The sequence below is a fragment of the Manis pentadactyla genome, chromosome 1 (genome assembly GCF_030020395.1).
Source record: "Manis pentadactyla isolate mManPen7 chromosome 1, mManPen7.hap1, whole genome shotgun sequence".
NCBI lineage: Eukaryota > Metazoa > Chordata > Mammalia > Pholidota > Manidae > Manis > Manis pentadactyla.
The window spans coordinates 234644860-234668091 of NC_080019.1; the positions used below are offsets into that span (position 1 = coordinate 234644860).

Here is a 23232-nt window from a genome sequence, read left to right on the forward strand (position 1 = left end):
CTTTCAGACAAAGTGACATATGAGATATCTGGATAAATCCCTTGTGTCTGAGGGGCGCCTGTAAGCTCTGGGCCCCTGCCTGTCACCCACCAGTCCTGCCCCCCACACAAGGACAGGGCGCTGTGAGGCCATCACACCTCCCTGCATCAACGGGTCCTAGGTGCGTCTCACTGAAGCAAATCGAAGAATCCCCAGTGGGTGAAACTGGTCTAAAACTGTGACACAGTCCTGTTTTCTTCTTCAGCAAATAAACTAACTAAATAAAGCTGGGCAGTGAGTTTTTTCACTAAGTAAAATAAAACAAACGTGGTAGGTCAGAGCCAACTTGAGGAACACACGAGGCAGCAGGCACCGTGAGGCTCAGCCCTTTCCAGCTGCAGCCACCTTCCCGGAGCCAGCGCACCCGTCGTCTGGGGGTCCAGGAGTAATGGTGTGCTTCTTCCGAAGGAACGAGAGTGCAGAGCCCAGCAGGAAAAGGACCTCCACTCAGTATTTGAAAGAGGAGGGCTTGTTCAGTTTGTCTATTTGCACTTACGAAAACATTGCAAACTGTAAATGCCTTTAGAGAAAATATACATCAGACACATTCCCAGTGGCCTTGCATAAGAATAGTAAGAAAGACTTTTCTCAGATTTTAAACATCTGTTATGTTACTGGCTTATAAAATCTACATCAGTAAAAGGTACTCGATTGTATTTCTTTAATAAAAATTTCAACTAAAAACTAGCTAATTTCAGTTCTCTTTAAATGTTTAATTAAAACCTGATAGAAATGTAAATCAAGTCCTCTTCTCCCCAGAGTATGGGGAGGTGAGAACAAATGCTCATTTCCAGGGTGACCATCTGCACACACCAGAACCCTGGTCAGAGTCAACAGCAGAGAAGGGAGAGAGAATTTGCACATACTGTAAAAAGGGCACACATTCGTTCTATCTTCTCTGGGTTCCTTGGCCCACCATTCTTGTTCAGTCTCACCAGAAACCGCTCACTGAAACGTAGGAGAGAGAGAGACAGAGAAATAAATGTAAGGGACCGCATGCTCCAGAACAAACAAAAAGGGCATTTTCAGAGAAACCCTAAACACTTCCAGAGCAGCTCGCGGGGACGGCAGGGCTGGAAGCACTTGTCTGGCAGCAGGACACTAGCCTTTTGCCAACCAACATGCAGCGGACACTACCAGTGGCCCCAGAGAGGTTGCTGTTTACTTGCTGGCTGGGACTCCTGTCCCCCCAAAGGCATGTGCTCCCTGAGGTAGCAATGAACACTGGGTCTGACATGTTTCCCCAGCACCCCAAAGCTCCAGGCACAATGCTGAGCCCATACAGGTATATACATTCTTCACTGTGGACACTCAGATCACAAAAATAGTCACCGTAGTAGATCCAAAAGAGTCTACATTAGCTGATTTACATCTTCCTATGTAACGCTGGAGAATCGTTTCAGGGCTAAAAAAAAATGTTACAGGGACTGACAAAAATTGGGTGAAAGCCCAAAGAGAAGTAATGTATGTTACATGAAGCCACATTCAGAATTTAACAGAGTCATTAAAATAGTTTATCCCCCAAACAATACAGGTTAATTCCTGAAGGAAATTATTAGACTCAGAAATCTCAGAAACAGGGCCTGTAACATCCAGAGAAATGTCTCCTTGGTCTTCGCCCCCTCCGGCCTGTGCCCAGGCCCTCATTCTCATCTCCTCATCCCCAGTTACCTAACAGCTGGACTAGCACAAAGAGCCCTGGCAAACTCAGGATGGGATTCTGAAAGGAATCCACTTCTCCTGTGCCCCCAGGCATGTACGCATCACATACATGTGTATGTGCAGTGTGTGGTATCAGCACAAGGGCCAGTATTAAAATACTATACTAGAATTATAAGATAAGTTATAATGTTCAGGGCACAGGCTGCTTACTTTGTTCATGTATTTATTTGTTCATTTAGTCAACTAATAGTTAAGTTCTGTGTGAACACGGGAATGCAAATGTGAACAAGAGATATACAGGAAATTTTCTTCCTAGAGCTCATGCTCCTGGTAGGCAGCTAAGTGTGCAGAAATGAAGCTCAGAAAAGATTTGGGCCAGACAGAAATGTGAGATTCTTAAGTCAAGGGGTGAGATGGGCATAAGTAGGTGCTGTGCACAGAACAAGAGAAGAAAAGGCTGTGGCCTGAACAGAGGGATGCTGATATCTAAGAAACAAGCTGAAGAAGAACTAATGGACGCACAGGGACAAAGAGAAAACAGAAGAAAAGTAAGGGAGGGAGGTGGAGTGCTGCATTAATCGAGGGAAGAAAGTGTCTGCCAGAGGGAAGAGGGCCCAACGAGGCCCAAGGCCACTGGGAGTCACAAGACAAGGACAAAACAGCGTCCACTGGGTGTCAGAACAGAGGTGACTGGTGGTTCCGGCAAAGGGCCTTTTTAAAGGAATGGTGGGAAGGCCAGGGGAGGAGCGGGAGGTGAGGAGGCCGACCCAGCGAGCCCGCACTGCTCTTCCCAGCACCGCCGTGACGGGCGCGATGAGGGACTTCCACCTAAATGTGCACGCTGGGTTGAGGGAGGTTTTTGTTAATAGATAAGATAACCTATGTGTATATACTCAATTAATTAATTTTTCAATATGGTATCAAAATTCAATAAGGGAGTATAGTAGTTTCAACTGAACAACCTATATGAAGAAAACTGAACCTTGATCCCTGCCTACAAAAAATTAACTTGAATGGATCATAGACCTAAATGTAAGAACTGAAACTATAAAACTGTAAGAAGAAAACACAGGAAAAAAGTGAAGGCAAGCACTTTTGTATATTTTGCTCACATTTGTATTTCCATGTTTACCACAAAACAGAAAAATCTTTGTGACCTGATTACTTATTAAGCAAATACCATGAATCGTAACAAAGTGATAAACTGGACTTCATCAAAATTAAAACCATTTTCTCTCTGAAAGACAGTGCTAAGAAAATGAAAAGACAAGGTACAGACTGGGAGAAAATATTTACAAACATTCATCTAAGAAGAACTGAATTAGGAACATTTTGGAAAGAACTCTCAGAACTCAATAATACACAACCAATCAATTAAAACAGACACAGATCTGAACAGACCCTTCACCAAAGAATATAGAGGGATGGCAAATAAGCTCATGAAAACATCATTAGTCATTAGAGAAATGCAAATTAAAAGGTGTTAAAAGCAAACTAAACATGGCTACACACCACCAGAACAGCTAAGATTAAGTGTTCCCAGGGGTGGTAAGAACATAGAGCACCTAGAACTCCCATAAACTGATGGGAGCGCAAAATGGCATCACCACTTTGGAAAGCAGCCTGACAGCTTCATATGAAGTTAAGCACACATTTACCATATGACCCAGCAATTATCTTCCTGGTATTTACTCAGGAGAACGGAAAGCGTATGTGCACACAAAGGCCCATGTTTAGAGTGAGTGTTTGGAGCAGCTTTGCTCATAACAGCCAGAAATTGTAAAGAACCCAAATGTCCATCAGGAGATGAATGGGTGGCCCTTGCAATGGCCCATCACTTTGTGATAAACAGGGCGAACTACTGAGATGGATGATAATGTGGATGAACCTCAGAATCATTATGCCAAGTGGAGGAAGCCAATCACGAAGACCACACACTATCTGTCTCCATTTATACTACATCCTAGAAAAGGCAAACTACTTTTTTGTAGACATCAAGCAGAACTGCCAGGGCTGAGGAAGGACAGCGGAGACTGGCTGCAAAGGGGCGTGGGGGGCTGTCTGGGTGATAAAAAGCTCTGCTTCCTGATGAAGGTGGCAGCTGCACAGTTACAAATTGGCAAAAATCACCTAACTGTGCATTAAAAAGGGGTAGATTTTACTACATATAAATTACAGTTCAACAAACCTGACTTCACAAAAATATGGGATACACCTGAAAACATTTACATCTAAAGGGACAATTCTAGTAGGAGGGACAATATTGAAGACAGAGGAGAGAGAAAATAATTAGTAAAAACACTGAGGTCCCCATTTCTTCAAGGAACTAAGAGGATCAAGGAAAGGGTGAAGGAGGAAACAACAAATGTAGATACAAATAAGTCTGTAGTTTTAGTAATGGAAGGTTGAGACTTATCAGAAAAACAGGAAATAAGAATATCAAAGAAAAGTTTAGAGAAACATCAGGAAAACTTCTCAAGACCATCTGAAAGAAAATATAATAAGGCAAAGTAGAAATGATGGTTTTCAGATACACAAAAGGACATTCAGTTGAGTTAATTCCCTCTCCAAACTATAGCCTTGAAACTTTGTAAATCTCTCCATCTCCTTCCCTACTGCTAGACGAGGCAACCAACAGACTCTATAGCTGGAATTCTCACAACAGCTTCCCAGTTGATCTGTCTACTTCCCTTTTTGCCTCTCTTAGAGAAGAATCCTTTTCAAATGTCAATCAGGTCATATCACTTCCCAGCTTGAAACTTTTTCATATGGTTAACTGATTTTTATACAAGAGTGTCAAGACAATTCTATGGGGAGAGAGGGTAATATTTTCAAGAAATAGTGTCGGGGCAACTGAATAGCCACTTGAAAAAGAATGAAGCTTGGACCCCTACTTCACACCATATATAAAAATTAACTAAGAGTGAATCATAATGACCTCAGATTATGCAAAGGTTTCTTAGGACAATAAAAGCACAAGCAATGAAAGAAAAAATGGATAAAGTCGACTTCAACAAAATTAAAAACTTCTGTGCATCAAAGGACACCATAAAAAAAGAGAAAGAAAATGTGCAGAATGGGAGAAAATATTTGCAAGTAATATATCTGATAAGAGACTTGTATCTAGAGTATATAAAGAATTCTTACAACTCAACAATAAAAAGACTTGAATCGACATTTCTCCATAAAAGAGAAACAAATGGTCAATAAGGACATGAAAAGATGTTCAATACCATTAGTCATTAGGGAAATGTAAATCAAACCACAATCAGATATGACTTCACTTCCAGTAGAATGGCTTTAATCCAAAACATGGATAATAACAAGTATTGGCAAGGAGATGGAGAAATTGGAATCATCATATACATTGCTGATGGGAACGTAAAACATGCAGCCACTTTCGAAAACAGTCTGGCAGCTCCTCAAAAGGAAAACATAGTTTAACATATGATCCAGCAAGTCTTCTCCTAGGTATATATCAAAGGGAAAAGAAAATATGTGACCACACAAAAATTTGTGCATGAACATTAATATTATTATTATTAATAGCCAAAAGGTGAAAACCAAAACATCCATCAACAAATAGATGGATAAATAAAATGTGGTAGGTATATCCATAACAAGGGAATATCATTCAGCCATAAAAGGAAAGATGTACTTAGACATGCTACAATGTAGATGAACCACAAAAACGTGCTGAGTGAGAGAAGCCAGTCACAGAACACCACAGGTTGTATAACCCCATTTCTAGTGGCAGCAAAGTAGATTGATGGCTGTCTAGGGCTGGGCATTTGGGAGGGAATGGGGAAACTTCTAAAGTTATGACATTTCTTTTTCAGGTAATGAAAATGTTCTAACATTGACTACGGTAATGGTCGCACAACTCCAATCTATTAAAAGCCAATGAACTCTACCTTTTGAATGGATGAACTCTATGGTATGTGAATTATATCTCATAAAGCTGTTGCAAGAAAACAGAGAAACACCACGAGCAAGCTTTCCATGGCTTACTTTTGCTCTGAGATAAAATAAAAATCAGATCTCCAAGATCTGCAAGGCCTGTGTGGAACATTCGTACCTTTACAGCCTCATCTCACATAAGCCTTTCTAGCCTACTTTCCACACACACCCTGGTCTCCTAGGTACACATTTCTTGAACAAGTCAAGCTCATTCTTGCCTTAGGCCCTTTGCACATGCTGTTACCCCTACCTGGAATGCTGTTCTTTCAGCCCCACTGGCTTAGCTCAAATACCGGCTTCCCAGAGGCCGACTGATGACGGCAGCAAAGCCAAGCCTTCTTCCCTTCCTGCCACCTTCCCTCGGCATGACCTAGCTACTTCCCTGATTTATATATCACCTTTCTCTCACACAAGAGAATAAGCTCCCAAGGACAAGGACTTTTGTTCTCTGCTATATTTCCAGCACTTCCAAGAGCCTAGCCTGTAATAAGGTACTCGGTGAACGCTGAATGAATGGTGCGTGCAAGCGGGACTCCCTGAAGAGCGCTGTAGGGTGTGTGGGAGCTTGCGGATGGAGGTCGCCGTAAGATGGGTGGGTCACGTCACTCTCTTACTACGCAGAAACAGTGAGGATCAATAGGGAGTAAATAAGATGGCCAGCGCAAATCAACCTTCTCGCTTGGCAGCCGAGCACTGAGAAGTATCCACTGTGTTGTGGCAGGAGAGTCTCCCAGCTGCTCCTGGACACTCATGCTCTCTGCTTCCTCCTGGGCAGCCAGCTCACTGTGTGGCCCTGTGAGACTAGTTCTAATGAATGACTAGTTCTGAAATGTGAATGGAAGCAAAGGGTGCCACTTCCAGGCTCAGCCCTACAAGCTTCTTTCAGGTGAGCTTTCCCCTCTTCCAGATGCCTGGCGTGGAGAAGTACTGGTGAGGGAAGAATATCCAATAGTCTGGGTCCTGCAGGGGTTGTGTGGATGGGGACCACCTTACTTAGTGTAAGTTCACACACCCAGTACCACTGCACAAGCAAGAAATACATTTCTACTGTGTTTGCGCCAATACACACTTTTCTGTTTGTTACAGCAGTCGATCTGTGCTAACCAGTATGTCAACATGCATATAACAGCCGTCCCATTAGCTGGTAACTTCACATGTGAGCACTGGAACGGTTTTAGGAAGTCTGCGTCTCTGCAAGAGACTGTAGCACTGCTTCTGCACTCTCCGGAAGACATGCGGCCGCCCCCTCCACCACACTGCCACGGTCGCTGAGTCTCGGGGCAGACGTCCGCCACACAGGCTGCGCCCGGAGCTGCTAGCTTCCCACAGAAAGGCGCGATTTGGAGGGGCTGCACCAAGATCCAGTACAAAGATAAAAGGGTAATAAAGCGAATTCCCGGGAGGACAGGTTTCCTGTGGGAACCCGGGAACTTGTTTTTCTCAATAGTGAGATGGGCCCTAAGGCAGCTCTCACAGTGCCCACGTGGGCTTCACATTTCCTACAGCCCTTCAGTTTATGAAGCTCAAAATAACTTTTTTCATTTCAAAGGGCTTTAGGTGTACACCTAATTACTTCCTGTCTTGCTAGCTTCTCCAATGGGTATGATAAATGAAAGATGCGTTCTCTCAGCAGTCAAAGGCAGGCATCTACACAGTGTTTCCTGACGGCCACAGAAGCAATCTGCTAAAGGCACCCTGCAGAGGGAGTGGCCAGCACTGTGGGGACCCTGCAGTAAGCACAGACAGGCTGCTGTCCTCCAGGACTTCTAAGAGGCTTCAGATGTTGTTATGTGTTTTAAGGACTACTGGGACAGGTGACATATGACCCCACAACCCGCTTTTGCATAAGGCAATGGAATGTATATAAACAAAGGCTGGTCAATGCTGATTGGATCTATTTGCCAACTGGAGCCTCAGCAACTATTCATATTTCCCAAAGGTGTGAAAGGAACTGTGGCCGAAAGAGTAAAATGTATTCATAAGATTTTACAAACACCCACACCTCTGTATGGGAGTAACAGGCCACTTTTTCTTTCAGATATGGGTGAGAAAAGTCTAATTCTTTCAAAAGAAAAAAAGAGATGGTATTGCAATAGAATATTATTCAGCCATAAAAACAGAAATCCTACCATTTGTAACTATATTATGCTCAATGAAACAAGCCAGGCAGAGAAAGACAAGTACTATGTGATTTCACTCATTTGTGGAGTATAAAAGCAAAGCAAAACAGAAGGAACAAAAAAGCAGTAGACTCATAACACTGAGAAGTAACTGGTGGTTACCATGGGGGAAGGGGTTGGGGTGGCTGGGTGGCTAGGTGGGGAGGGCGAGGGGGATAAAGGGGCACAAAAAATTCTCAATCTGAATGTAAGTTGGTCATGGGGATAGCGGTACAGCATGGAGAATATAGCCAGTGATTCTGTAACATCTTCCTATGCTGATAGATGGTAACTGCACTAGTGGGGTGAGGATTTAATAATATGGGGAACTGCTGAACCACTGTGCTGTAGATTTGAAACCAATGTAAGATTGTGTATCAAAGACACTTCAATTAAAAACTACAAGAAGGAAAAAAGGAGACAGTGTTGAATCTTCCTAATAAGGCAGAGTTCCAAGTGAACTGGTCCACATGGAGTTGCCTTTATGACGAGCAGGAGCAGTATATGAAAGTACATCAGGTTTCTATTACTGAGCAAGTTCTTACAAATGAGGGCCATAATTTGAATCAGTGACAAGCCTTAATAGTGTCTTAATCACACCATCACCTGCTGTTATGAGAGCCCCACTTTGCACACTTCTCCAGTGCTGTGATTCAGGCAGCCTACAGCCCACGCTCGGTGAGCACGATGAGGAGCCAGCCTCTGCCGGTGCTGGAGCAGAGAGAGTCTCTGGTCTTCAGGGAGGGTATTTCCTGAAGACTCTGTTTTGCAAATACAAGCACACTCCTCAAATAAATTCAGAGGAATCCTCTCAAGTCTCCCAATTCAATCTGCATGCCCCTGGCAGGATGACTGCCCAGGGGCTCAGAAGCAGGTGAGCAGCCCGGTGTGTAGCTCAGCAGGTGGGGCATCGCTCCATGTCCTGGGGGTCACATTCTAGCGCAGCTCCCCAGCTTTACTGCTCAGTGCCTCCCAGGCCCCCCGGAGCTCGGAAGCACCGAGCTCAGGAGTACACTGAGGGCTTTGCGAGGGCAAACCAGTGCTGTGGCTTTCAAGTTTATTTTTAGTATCAGCTTTTCCCTTCTTTTCAGCAAAATCCCAGGCTATGTATAAACATATGAAAATTTAGAAAACAGCTACTTCTGTGGAATCAGGGGTGGGAGCAGAGGCAGGCATCCTCTTTCGTGGGCCTCTCTCCTGGCCACCACCAGTCCCTGAGACACCTCAGGGCCCCAAAGAGCATTTTTACTGCTACTCGAGCAGTTCAAGGGTTCTTCCCAGCCTTCCTCTCACTTCCCATTTTTCCGATGAGCACTCCTGACCCCCCGCCGTGTCTCAGAGGCTGAGCCGGGTGGGAATATGGAAAGGAAAGGTCTCTGTCCTCAAGGCCCTGCACCCGCCGGCAGACACACACGGCCCCAACGCAGCACTGTGGGAGAGCGCTGTGGGCGACCCGGGGTGGGGACAGGCTGCCAGGCAGGGCGTGGGGCAGATCCAGAACACGGCAAGGTTTTCAGCATTTGGTGAGGGGCAGTTAGAGAGAAGAGAAGGGGATGCCAGGAGGAGACTCCCAAAGTGTGAGGTGGTCTGGCAGTGGGGAGCTCAGGGCAGAAGTGGGGGGGGGGCACTGTACAGCGGGTAGGGCTCAAAGGCACCATGCACCACAGAGCAGGCAGATCCACAGCGTGGACTTACACGCAAGGGCTCTCCAAACCTGGCTGTCATCGGGAGCACCTAGTAGCTTATTAAACTGCAGATTCCTGGGCCCCATCCCAGAACTTCTCGATCAGGATCTAACTGAGAGGGCTCCTGGAGTGAGTCCAAGAATCTGTAGTTTTAAAAGGGTCAGCTGGTTGTTAGTATAACCAACCTTGGAAAATGCCATTATGGGCTCAGAGAGAGCCTGAAAGTTCAACTATGAGAGGCAGGGTTGATCCCATAGGTTTCAGAACGGCCACATGGGCTGCAGGGCAGAAAGTGGGCTAGCAACATGGGAAATACTTCAAAGACAACTGGCGTAGCCCCAGGGAGCCCGGAGCCCGGTGCCATCTGGGGCTGCAAAGAGGAGGGGGCGTGAGCTGCACGCAGGAGATGACCAGGCGAGCAGTTGACTGGAGGTGGCGGAGTCAGTCAGGGAACATACAAAGGAGGAAGCTACCAAATTCAGATGTGCATGCTGCATCTGAGGGCCCCGTGGGATACACAGAACAGAGACCAGCACCAGAAGCCCAAGTCTGCAGCTCTGGGGAAGGTGGTGGTGCGGGACACGGCTCTGACACCCCAGCTTGCCCCAGCAGCGACAATAGCCACGGAGTGTCTTCTGTGTGCCAGGCATTGTTCAAAGCGTTTATTTTCTTGCCTAATAGCATTTAATCCTAACAGGTATCTCACCTCTGAAGAAACAGAGTCAGAAGGGCAAAGTTCCTGGCTTGAGATCAGATGGTAAAGAGGGAGTGATGGAGGGGAGACTAATCTGAGCTTGTGTGGCGTGATGCTCTTTCCTTACTCCTTCTCATGCAGTGAGCACTGATAAACGGGGGACGTGGAGAGGGGTTCTGTGGGTGAAGGTATCTGGGGAAGGCTGCAAACCACATGCTGCCCGAGGGACGGAGGCCCCAGAGGTGCTGCAGGAAAGAAACCCAGCCAGCCCAGGACCAGTCACCCCCAAAGGGCACCCCAGCCCCTTTGAAGAAAGTCAAGCCCCTTGGAGCTCTCCTGGTGGCACCCAGTCTGCCTGAAGTTCATGCGTCCCCATCCAGGGGACTGAGATGGGACAGGAGCCATGCTTCTGCCTGGCCTGGGACTAGCAGAGACTCCTGAATGACAAACAATCCCAGAAAACAGATTCTTCTCATTTTCTCTAAAGCAAAAGAGGCACATGAGTATATCTCTTATCACATATTCTCAAATAGTTACAACAGTATTTTTATAATTAAATAGCCCCATAGGGTCTTTAGAGGTCATGCAGTTCTCATAAAAATTACCTAAATGGTAACGTGATGATCAGCTTTGTGAGGATCTGCAGCTGTTTTCGCTCTAATGGTTTCTGCCCTCACCCCAGGATCAGGCTCCCAGTGCTAACAACGAAAAAGTACGGTGGTGCATAAGTGGGGTTGCAGAGAGGGAGGGAGAGGCTTGTGGGCAGCACGATATCGTGTCTGCTCTTCTTTGCCATCTTCAATGTGAGAGCTGCCCGCATCTGAGGAAGGTGCAGGTCCCCTGGGGCCACCCGCCTGTTGCAGGCACTGCTAATGGCACCTGTGGGGGACTAAGGCAGCATCATGCTTGCCACGTCCCGTTGCCGGCTGAGCATCTGAAGCACTGCAGAAGGTACCGGGCTGGCCCCTGATGCCAGAAGAGCCACGTTAGAAGTGTCCACTTCTCTGTGTTCAGGAGCAGTTATTGTCTCGTGTAGACAAATCCATGTGGATGGTCTCTTGCAACTTCCCAAGAGTAACCCAGACCTCGTAGTTTTGAAAGAAATATTGAACAAATCAATAAATGAAGGCTGAAAACCCCCAATTTATTAAGAACTCTCTCTTCAAGTGTATAGGATGCTCCCTCTGTGTTTGTCGGACTGTACTGAGATAGAATATATGACAAATGCTCATACAGAAAAATTAAGCACTTAAGAGCAAAGCCCTGATAACACGATCTCATGTTTTCCAATTTATTTACCATGCCAACTGGAAAGATCTAAACAAATGCTGAAGCATGCCTGTATCCAAGGCCTCTGGTGAAACACTGTCTTTGCAATAATTATATAGAAAAGTAAATGTCTTTTATGAAAGATCCTACCTAACATAAACCAACCTGCCATTCCCTAATGGGCAGTCCAGTAACTGTAAAAAAGATAACCTCAAATGCTCACTCTTTCACTAGTAGGCCCAGACCACAAGTAGAACAGACGTGAATTCACTCTCAGGAATTCAGTGCACAGACCTCCCAGTCTTCAGAGCTGGGCTCTGCGATGTGTCCAGGATGTATGGAAGCGAAGGGAATGCTGCGGTTTGAACAGGACGACGTGGTTACCAGCGCTTGCTGATAGGGCAGCGCCTGTGGCAGACGGGACCTGGGGGGCCGTGCCAGGGTGTCTCCAGGAGGAGCCTCTTCTTGACCCTGCTTCCCTCTGCCTTCATACCTACACTTACACTCATCATCTTTTGTCCTGTGCCTTCCAGTTCTTTGTTCAGCATGTGAATATGTTTGTTCTTTTTAATTTCATTCCTTTTCTCTATTTGGTGTGATACCGAGTAAGAGGAATACGTATATTCACAGATGGAAGAAGAATCATAGTATGTTTGTCTAAGGTGGTTCCTGGTCTGCCATGCAACACTACACCCACATGTGCACGTGCACGCACCCCCCTCCACAGCTGGCCTGTTGTAACAAGTCCTCTAAGGACACCAGAATATACATTATTTATACTTCTGAACTTGCTCTTGTCACTATTTTCTGCTGCTGTTTCTGTGCCTCAGTGAGGCACAGTCTTCTGTTTAATACACTCGGTGTCGTGAGGGAGTCCCAGTGAAAACAGCAGAGCTTACAGGGACCAAAACGAACACACAGAGGAGAAACAGAAAAGTCTGCTCTGTTTTCTGAGTGGAGGGTAGAAAATTCAGCCAACCAGGAAGCCAAATAAATATCTGAATCTTTCAGGCATTTTATAGCTATTTCCTAGGCTTTTAAAGTGTAAGACTGAGAGGCTCAGGAATCGTCTCAAGGAACATCAGAGAACAAGGATTTCCTAAGTGCTAAAACTGAAAATATTTAAGAACTAAATTTTTTTAAGGTTCAAATATAGGAACAATGTCCATTACACTATGTCAAATTCTTTTTTACTTTCTGTTAGTGTGGAAAAGTTGGTGATATTAAAAAAAAAACAACAGTATTACAGTAACATAGTTAGTAGGGTATAGAGACAAGATTTCAATTCAAGTCTGGATCCCCCAAAGCCTGCACTCACTCCAACTGTCTTTCATGATACATAATTAAATGGTGAAAAGATTTAATGCTGATCAAAAAGAAAGAAGCCAATTTGAAAATAGCTACATGCCTCTAAATATTATGCATCTGTAATGTGCACAAGTGGATATATGTGAGGCTACAAAGGACGTCCTCATTCTTAACTTTCCTCTTCTCCTTCATGCCCTGCCCCCCTCCTGGCCCCCTTTCTGTCGTGGCCTTCCCAACCAGTTCACTAGCTCACTCGGTCCATCAGAGTCTATGCTGGGCTATACCAAATGCTAGCCACTGGACACGTATACTACATTCAAGTTAACTGAAATCAAATAAAATTGGGAACTCGGTTCTTAAACACATTTTAAGTCCTAAATAGCCACATGTAGCTAGTGAATACCATGCACATCATACTGTTCTACCTTATATAGAACATTTCTATCATCCTAGGAAGTCCTGCTGGACCACACAGCTCCACAAGGTCTCGGGGGAGGTCAGAGGCACAAGGCTCTGTACTACTGCACAACAGCAGTGGTGCAAAGCACCGCATTACAGTGCTGGCACCACGAGGGCAGGATACATGGGTGCGGCTTAGGGACTGGGGGACAGGTGTTCAGAGAGCCAGGTCTAGAGATGGCACTCTCCGGGGACAGGCATTCCTGGTCTCTAAGGTTTAGAAATAGGCATGCGAGAGGCAAGCTGACTTCTGAAAACCTAGCAATCAAGTAAAGATGAAGAAGTCTGTGATCTACACAGACGGGCTGGACCAACATCCTGTGAGCCAAGAGCACAGTGTCCCTGTGCGGCAGCCTGAGAGGTCAGTGGCCAGGGAGCCGGGATGCGAATCCACAGAATCAGGGAGAATATAAAATGCCAGTGTGCAGCTCCCAGGTGATTGCCCTCTGGCCCCTTCTGAACTTTTTGTTGAGAGTGGTGCAGGCTTGAAATCCAGATGTGTGCACAGAGCACTTGCAGCTTCGTGAAAGGTGTCCTGAGGTCTGAGACTTGCTCTGCCTGTGCTTGGGATTGGGACGAAGCAACCAGAAATGTGTGCACACTTGGAGTGGGGATCTGACAGTTTCTGAGTGTTCTGATCACCACAGCCTCACGGTATTGTTAAGCAAACACCTTCTCCTCTGCGTGTGCAACGCTGCAGCACTGGCACAAACGCCCTACACACGTCAGGACAGGCTCAGCCGTCTCTGCCCTGCCAGCCAAGGCCTAAGGATGCTCTCATAACCCGGACCTAGGCAGAACTTATTTTCTGATCTATTTTGTGTTTCCTATAGGCTGAGGGGAGACTTAAATGAGTGAAGCCCAGACCCTGTGGGAACATGCCTAGGTATCTTTAGTAGTCTTTCACCTCCAGACCCTGCAACTTCCAGGCAGCCTGGACACCACCCCAGATGCAGCAGGTCTTCTACGCCCCTAGCTTGACCTGTATGACGGCCGCCCTCCAGAGGGAAGCCTTCAGGGGCACTCCACGTCTCTAGGTGAAGCCTGTCCAGGCCCTGCAGCCTCTGCCTGCACCCCATGGTCCTATATCACCTTCTTCTATCATCCTTATTTCAGGCTGGACTTGCCTAAAAATGCCTTCTGTACTCCATGCACCCTGTCTCCCACCTCTCTCCCCAGAGAATGCAAGGTGCTGGGTCTCTGAGGGGCCTCCTAGGGCAGAAAGGCTGCACATCACTGCTGGAAAAGGGTGCTGTGTGGGAGCCCTCATGTAAGGGGGAGAGCACAGGAAGCCTGTGCATGGATTTCTCCAGGCTCTGTCTGCATCCGTCCTCCCCCTGAGGCAGGGGTATGGCCACACAGTGTTGCTGCAACACCCCTCAGCTCTGAGAACTACATGCTGAGTCCCATGAGTCCGTCTGGTGAGTGACCAGCAGGGTTGCCCCAGGGACCCCAACACATCCTTCAAGTCGAGTGTCCTTGTCTGTAAAGTGGCAGGGACCATGATCTCCCACATCTCTGGAACCCTTGAAGAGTCAGGCAAGTGCTTACTGCTTATTAGAGACTTACTAAATAAAAATAAACTTACCTAATAAAATCTTCTTGACTTCTAATGACTTTATGCTTATAAGGACACCACAGTTAAAATGCTAAGATAGCTGAGAGCAAAATGAGAAACAATAAAGGGGCAGTTTCCCCAGAGAAAGTTCCTATCTCACACCACAGCGTTTTCCTGCTGTAAAGGCTCTCCAGGGCTCCCCAGCTGTGAGGGATGCTCTGAACACGCCTGACGCTGCCACAGGGCTCTGGTAACATCTCAGCTTGATGGCACCTCTGCGTCCAGGACCAGCTGACAGGGGTCCTGCCAGGTGCCCGGAAAAAGTAGGTCTGTGGCAGAAAGCATCCCAGCAGGGGCTGCTGACCTTTACATGCTCTTCCTGTCCTTAAAAGCCCAGCTGCAGCATGTAGAGAACACTCGATGTCTGGACTCGAGAGCATAGCTTCAACACGTATAACACCGACGATAACTGTGACTATTGAGGCTCCCTGTCTGCCAGGGCCCATTCTGGGGTCTTAGCCAGATTACCGCGGTGATGAGGCAGAAGCACAGGGCACGAGCAGTCTAGCCTGTTGAGCTGCGCTAACCACGGTAAGGCAAGCAGGTGCTAGCAGGACTGTGAGCTGGAGTTCAGGACAGGGCAAGCGCAGGAATCCTGGTGAGCTCTGACTTACAAGCTGAGGCTGGAGAATCAGGCAGAGCTGGTGTTGCGGACACACCAGGGGCGGGCTGAATTATCACCAGGGGCAGTGATGTGGAGCCACAGACTGGTCACGGCTGACCACACCCCAGTCAGGAGCAGAGCGTGGAGTCAGAGAAGGCAGGTGGCATGAAGTGAGGTCCTAAGACAGTGCAGGGACTGTTCCCGGAGTGGGTGTTTCATGCCTTACAGGGTGGTTCTCAACCTGGAGCCAGGCAGGTTTCAGAAGATCTGTGGACCCTCAGAAACAGGATGCAAAGGGGTACGTGTGTGTATGTGCACATGTTATCTTGTAAAGAGACAGTAGCAAAGGGTCCAAGGTCTCCTCTCTCTGGTTTACCTCCCTGTCTTCATACACCCATAAATCTGGCAAGCTCACGTCAGACACCCAGGAGCTCTTCCGGGTAGCGTGAAGCTGACTGCAAGCTGATTGCTCCATTTTCTTAATAGACATTTTGACCTCTGACCCTATGCAGATACCACTGACCAATTCAGGTAAACTAGGCTAATTGCCTCTCTGAAGCCATCTATTGGGTGCTCAGCCCTATCAGTGTCAGCCTTAACATACACCACAGATTGCTTAATGCAAGTAAAAAGGCGTTTCAGTGCAAAAATTCAAAGTAAACTATTTAAGAAGTAAAACAATTTATATTTCAGAATTTCTCAAGTAGGTGTTTAATTTTGAAATCAGTAAGCTTTTTCTCCAGCTTCTCTCTTAAATTTGGGTTCCCCGTGTACTTCCAGTGATATAATATTCTGGCATCAAGAGCCTGTATGTCCAGGGACTGCTGACAGGGACGTCTGCCTGTTGGGTTTTGGAAGGGGCAGTGAGAAGTCACCAGATACAGACCCCTGAGATCCTGGTATCCGTAACTATGACCGTTAGGCTCCTAGAAGTTTCTGATTTCTATCTCCTGCTGATCTTGCAATATGCCTGCCTCATGAATCCCTGTGGCAATATCCATACAGAGTAATGAAAATAAGTCAGGGGCAGACGAGGATGTGAGTCCTGGACTGGACGCTAGCAAAACGGTTCAAACTCAGAGCTGATGAGGGACTGAACTAAGTAACCATATGTCAAGCTCCCAGTATAGGGTTCGGCACATCACATGCACTCAGCCAGTGCCCCTCCTGACCCTTTCCTCTCCTCACTCACCACAGGGACGATCCAAGTTTTTACATCTCTCCCAAAGCCTCAGAGGAAAATCAGTCCCAGGACACGGACATCTTCCCAGTGCCAGGCCTCCCCACCCCTCCCCAGCCCCAGCACACTCTCCTCACCGTGCCACGCAGCCCTCCGAGGCCGCCCTCAGCCCCGCCTCCACACCTGCAGCCCTGGCTCCTCCCCCAACCCTGAGTCAGTTTCTTCCCACCCAACAGTTAGACCCCTGTTTAAATGAAACCTCCAAACCAAGGGCTGTCGATGGGCCTCCCTGCTCCACAGCTCTGGCCGGAGACGACGGCACAGGACGGTCCCCACTGCGCCTGCAGTGCTGCTGGCAACGGCTCTGCCCCCTCCTTCAGTCTGACCACCCTGCGCAGCCTGCTTAGCTGGGTGGTCTTCCTCTTCCAGTTCTTTCCCCAACTTGATTCTTTCTCAAAATATTTCCCATTGATGATCTGACCCCCTCTCCTGACCTCAACAGTCAGTGAATGCTGACACCTGAATCTCTGGCCTGAACTTCTCTCTTTCCAGATGAACCATCCAATCGCCAGGCAGTTTTACACAGTTCTTTTTTTTTAAACCTTATGGTACAAATTCCATTAACTCCCATGCCCTGGGCATTTCCAGCATGCTGGCTGTCATACCACCCCTTTCTTATGGACCACGACTGAGTGAGATTCAGGCATTCGTGGGCCTGCCAGATTCAGGGACCCAGCAGCTGCCGCTTATAGGGAGCCCCCTGGGGAAGAAGTGTTTAGAGCTGTGCTTCGCATACTTCAAAGCGCAGAGGAACCATCTGGGGGCCTCATGGGAAATGCACTCTGATTTAGCGATGGGGCAGGGCTGTGAGTCTCCACTTCTAGCAGGCTCCCAAGTTTCGCTGCTACCACTTGTTCTTAGGTCAAACTTTGAGTAGGAAATTTGATGGGACTGTCATAAGTGCTTTGTGGGACCACTAGATGCTGTAAACTAGGGACAAACCTAAGTATCAGGTGTATCAGGTTAGTAATGGAGGCACCTGTGTGGGTCCAGTGACCCATCTGGGGTCCTGTGGTGTCCTAGTGCCCCATTTCAGGGGGGAGTCTGTCTGGTTTACAGCCGACGGCCTGCTCGGACGAGCTCTGGGGTCTGGGAGGACTGGTGACTGGGGCATGTGGACAAATATTTGAGAAGCTCAAGAGCTGCATTGGTTGTAAAGCTTCTAGAGATAGTATTTTGGGTCCAACACAAATGAGTTACGGCAGTATTTCAGAGGTCAATGGCTGAGGAAGCCTCTTGAGTTCAGAAACTGAGGAGGATTCGTTCCTCAGCACGGGGGTCTGGAGAGGCTCAGTGACCTCCCGCCCGAGGGGTCAGTGTCATGTCTCTCCAGAGGGCCCCCCCAACAAGCACCCTAATTGTAAAAGTGCCATGACCTATTTCTGTGATTCTCAATTGCTTCATTTTCTTCAGATATTTATATCTTCCTGGGTTTTAGTATGTACATATTTATCGTCTGTTTCCTCCTCTAGAATGTAAACCACCAGAGGGGAAGGATTTTTCTCTGTCACCTGATGTCTTAAACATAGTACGTGTACCATATGAGCAAATTAACAAGAGGGCTATTATAACTGCAAGTCCACTTTGCTTTATAAAAAGTAAGTGATTTTTCAAATCAGTAGTGTAACTACATTATACCAAATTATTTATAGCACCCTTCTGCTGCCTTCTGGATACACAGTAAGTAGCTCTACCCAAAATCTGACAGATCCCTTAACTCAGTTGGTTCCAGGGAGTAGTTCTTGACCTTCCCCACGTAGAGGAATCACTTAAGAGCTCCTGATTTAATTAATCTGGGCCAGAGCCTGGACATTGGGAACTTTATTTCTATTATGCAGTCAAGTTTAAGAACTACTGGTCTAAAACCAGTTCCCTTAAACCCTTTGTATTCCTTCCTGTGGTTTATGATCTTGACATGTACTCAACAGACCCTCTAAAAAGGAATTCAGAGCTAAGTCTGGTAAAGGTGGGTAATCAAGGAAGATAATATGGCTTCGGTCCAATAAACAAGGGATGACTGTAAGATTTGTTTTCTTATGCAATTTACAAGCTCACTTTGCTTTCCCCCTTCCCAGACACTGGGACCTCTGCCCCCTGCTCTGCCCCCTTCCTCTCCACGAGCAGCTTGCCCACCTCCCTCCACAGTCCCATTTCCAGCCCATCACTAGTTTGCTGCATCTGCTGTGTGTGTCTCTCCATTCTGTCTTGAGGTGCTGAAATGTTTCTATTTTCCATTAGAAGTCCTTGAAAGGAAAGGCTGTCTTTTTATGTGTTTAGGTTCAAAATTTAAGGACAATGATCAGGTTTAACAGAAAGTTATACGACTTCGGTTTAAAGTCCATATAAGGTATATTATGTCTTTCAGTCAGGGGAGGGCACTAGGACTTTTAATGGCAACTGAGTCAAAGTCAACAATTAGCTGAATCTATTTCCACGAGTTTCTCTTCTAAAGAGGGAAAACCATGCAGAGTGTTCCCTCCAGAAGCAGACCCACATTCTAGATGCCATCTTATGATAAAGTAAGTCTATACAGGAGCGTTGCAACAAAATATTATGTTGTCTACTGAAGAACTGAATTTTTAAAACTCCTCAGTGTATATATGTTGTATTTGAAATTCCAGATTTCCACTTCTCTCCCGTACTACTCGCCCCTTCTGTCTAACAAGTCATAGCTGGGCCCTCCTGGCCCCCACACAGGGCTAAGCTCAGCAGAGCCCCTCTCCCAGGAGCCGCCCGCCAGGATTTCTCCTCTTCCTCTGTGCCTGCTTCCTCGCTACCCTAACAGCCACCAGCTTACTCCATGGACGCCAAGCCTGCACATCCCTTCTCTCTCAGGAGTCTCCATTCTTTGCGTTAAGCAGCATATAGCTCGTCCTTCAAAGGCTCTGACGCTCTCACTGACCCGCTGCCAAGAGCCTGGAGCTTCACTTCCATGTGAAGATTAAAAGACTCAGTTTAAAAACCTTGCTCTGTGGTGGCCATGGCAAGCCAGAGAGAGCGGCCTCAGGAGGACGCAACCCAACTGCCCCCTTGACCTCAGACTTCCAGCCTCCAGAGCTGGGAGACAAGAAACGCCGGTTGTTTAGGCCTCCCGGGCTTGGCATTTTGCATGGAGCCCTGCAGACGAGTAGGGCATGTGAAGAGCAATGGTCAGTACAGATGCCAGCCCTGTGACTGGTAAGGGGGCATCTGCGGCCGCACGCCTGTCCCCACCTCTCTGATCAGCCTGTCCTCAGCAATCTGTCTCCCTGTGGCACAAAAGCCGAGGTTGGGCAGCAGGATGCTGTCCTCACCACCAGATTCTCAGAGGAAATGTTGCAGTAGTTGCTAACTTTGGTGACCTCAGTCGGGTTACTCTAAACACCGGTATCCATTTCTCATGGCTGTGGTCACATGGTGACAGGGTTTCAGTTTTGCAAAATGTGGGGGGTTCTGGAGAGGGGTGGCGGTGGTGTCTGCGCAACGTGAGGGTGCTTAACTCGACTGCCCTGTGCATTTAAGATGGCCGTGTAGCAAATTTTATGTTGCGTGTATTTTACCACAATAAAAAAATGGGAAAAATGAAAAATAAAAATAAAAAAACCTTGCTTTGTCTTGAGATGATTTCTGAGAACTCCTGATCTAAGGCTGGGCAGACATTCCACGTTGCTTTGTGAAGGCACAGAGAACAATCCCTAGCTTGTGAGGCAATGCTCTCGTTTCGAAAGAGTCACTTCTGATCATCACGAGTCGTATTGGGGACCCAGCCTCAGAGATCGCCCAGATTGTAACTCAAGGACACCAGCCACAGGCCTTACAGTTAAGCTGTTTCTCTACGCATTTGGTTTCCAGAGAAACACAAATTAGCACAAATCTCCCCCAGCTATATTTTAACAACAAATATAAACATCAAAACAAAACATAGCAAACTTCAATCCTGTATTTTCTTTGATCTCTTCCTATTTTCCTTCATCCACATGCTGGAATACCTGTAGCTGCACTTTGCAGATCTGAGATGTAGAATCATGAAGGATAGCCTGGCATTGGCATCAGGGTTGGCATCAGGAGCAGCAAGAAGAGGGAGACTGCAAATGGCCTTAAAAGAGAGCAAACCATGCCGGCCCTGCATCTGTCAGAAGAGAAGAAGGCCCCTTGCTCAGAAGAGCCTGTGTGCCTTTCCTGAGAAAAGGGCTGCTGGCCCGCCATCAACCCCCTGAAACGCGGGGCTTTCACTCCCACACCCCAATGCTCCGGACAGCTCTCCCCTGTCCAGGCCTATTTCCCAAAGCATTCCTCATTATCTGGCTCAAAAACCCTTCCTAGAATACTCGGTGCTAAGCATCTCCTCTTACAAAGCTTCTCCGTAGCTGTGGTGCTCCTGGCCCACCTCATTAGTGGGGCAGTCTCTCTGAGGTCCAAGGATGGGAGGATGGCAGAAAAGAGGTCTCCCCCTGGAGGCAGTCCACGGTATGTTGGCCCTCACAGTAAGGCTCACCCTTACCCCATTAACATGGCAAATCCTCCCTCATCCTTTACTTCTTCCATTTCTTAACATCTATCCCTCCAAATGTACTACGCAATTTACTTAGTTGTTTATTGTATTTACTGACTGACTTCCCCTACTGGAATGTCAGCTTCATGAGGACAGGAATTTGTGGATTTTGTCTACTGCTGTACCTCTACAGGCAGAAACAGGGGAAGCACCAAGTAGGTGCAAAATAAACACCTGATTCATAAATAAATGACTATCCAATCCACAGACCTTCTCCCAACATTCCCCTCCAGGTGGAGGCCTCTGAGCCTCCATCAGCAGCATCAGTCCTTCCGTTCTCCTGGGTGCTGCACACTGTGGTCCAAACAGAACAGGAGGCAAGTATCTTCTAAACAAAGAACTTCTTAAAGAACCTGATCATTTCTTTAACTGTTTTTATCCAGACTCAGTAGGATACGGTATTAAAAATGTTCTCCCTCCTGACATGTAGACTCAGAACGTAATGAGAGATGGCATACATAGGAAAGCGATTTCTAATCTTACTCTCACATGAAGAAAGACATAAGTTTAACCAGAGGCCAGGCTCGTCTCCAAAGGGAAAATGTCACTTTGCCTATCTTTTAGCAGATTTTCACTCTAACGTTTCTGAGCAAGATATAATGCCTCGGGCACATATGTAGAAACATGTTGGATTGACTTGGCCACTGGAGTGAAATATAGTTAGCTGTAAACCATATTTGCATTCATTCCATATATATTTTCAGTTTTGTGTTACATCAGAAAATGTATGAATGAGAAAACTTAGAAGACAATAGGATTATAAATAGTTTCACTTAACTATCCATGTGTTCGCTTCTCCATCCATAGACACAGATCCCTAGCTTTCTTTGTGTGGGAGAGAGTGAGCCAGTTTAGACGTGTAAATTCCAGGGGAGATGTGCATATCGGCAATGGCAAACGAGAGGGCAGGGCAGAGAGAGAAAGTGATGCTGTGTCACCGGAGCTGGTGTGCTGGCACCTCTGACTCCCAGGAGGACTCCCAGAAAATCCTCGCAGGGATGCTGGGTGGGGAGCTGGAGTCTCCACACCAGCCTGAGTTAAGGGGGCCTGGGCCAGACCTGGGCGTGCGTGGAAGGACCCGGACGGAGCTGCAGGCCCACCATGCTGTCTGAGCTCCTGCAGAGGTGCTCCAGCTGCATCGTAAGGCATGAGCTCTTCTGCAGAGGGAAGCAGAACCGTTCAATTTAATAGACAAAGTTCTCACCCATAATTTTAAAAGAAAATTCCTCTCCAGGGGCACGTGAGATTTTTAGAGGCAGATTATCTCATTTGAGATGGACTCTCAGGCAGGTCCCTCTACTTTAATTACAGAAGCAGCTGATTTTCAAAAAAAAGTTTATTCAACACAAGGGTATTCTGAATGCTGAGTGAACTCAAGGAGAAAAAGAAATGAAGCATTTTAGCTTGTTTTGCCCAGCATCCATGAAAAAATGGCTAATATATGTGTTTTCATGTGATAATCAAAAGAGACTAGGTTTTCTGGGGGTCAATTCTGTTCTCCCATGGCCCAGCAGAAAGCCCAGGCGGCAAAGGACTCCTTAGGGAAGCCAGATGAGTGATGAAATGAACCGCTGGTGCCCTGAGGCTTTAGTGCATCTGCTAAACTTGGGGGGCCAGGGAGAGACCCAGGCCTACCAGCAGGCACACCAATGGCACAGAAAAAAGTAGTTACACAGCAGTGCTCCTCCTGTGAGCAAGGGGGTGCAGGCAACAGAGAAGGCGGGCACACCCGCACAGAGCCGACACAGACCGGATACGCACTCTGTTCTGAAAGAAGTTTCTTGGTGCTGCTTTGCGGAGGTAATGATGTGATGATTACTAAATAGATTAATGGATAATGGAAAATAGATACTAGAGAATGGTTAATGTTAATAGATGTGTATGCAGAAAAAAATTTTTTTAAGGCAATGAGTGCCTTGCAGAAGGGGAATTCATGACATTAGGCAAAAAATATAAAGGCGTTGTAAATTCTGTCCATTACAGGCTTTGCTCCCCCACTTACCC

General features: G+C 46.9%; 1 protein-coding gene across 7 annotated transcripts in view; it reads right to left on the reverse strand.

The window, feature by feature from the left end:
• Positions 1-23232, reverse strand: part of DOCK3 (dedicator of cytokinesis 3) — a 347773-nt gene that overhangs the window by 104659 nt on the left and 219882 nt on the right. For all 7 annotated transcript variants that reach the window (XM_057487070.1, XM_057487065.1, XM_057487062.1 and 4 more), the window contains exon 10: positions 906-987. In XM_057487070.1, the coding sequence (XP_057343053.1) occupies positions 906-987 (82 nt within the window). The remainder of the gene's footprint in view (positions 1-905; positions 988-23232) is intronic.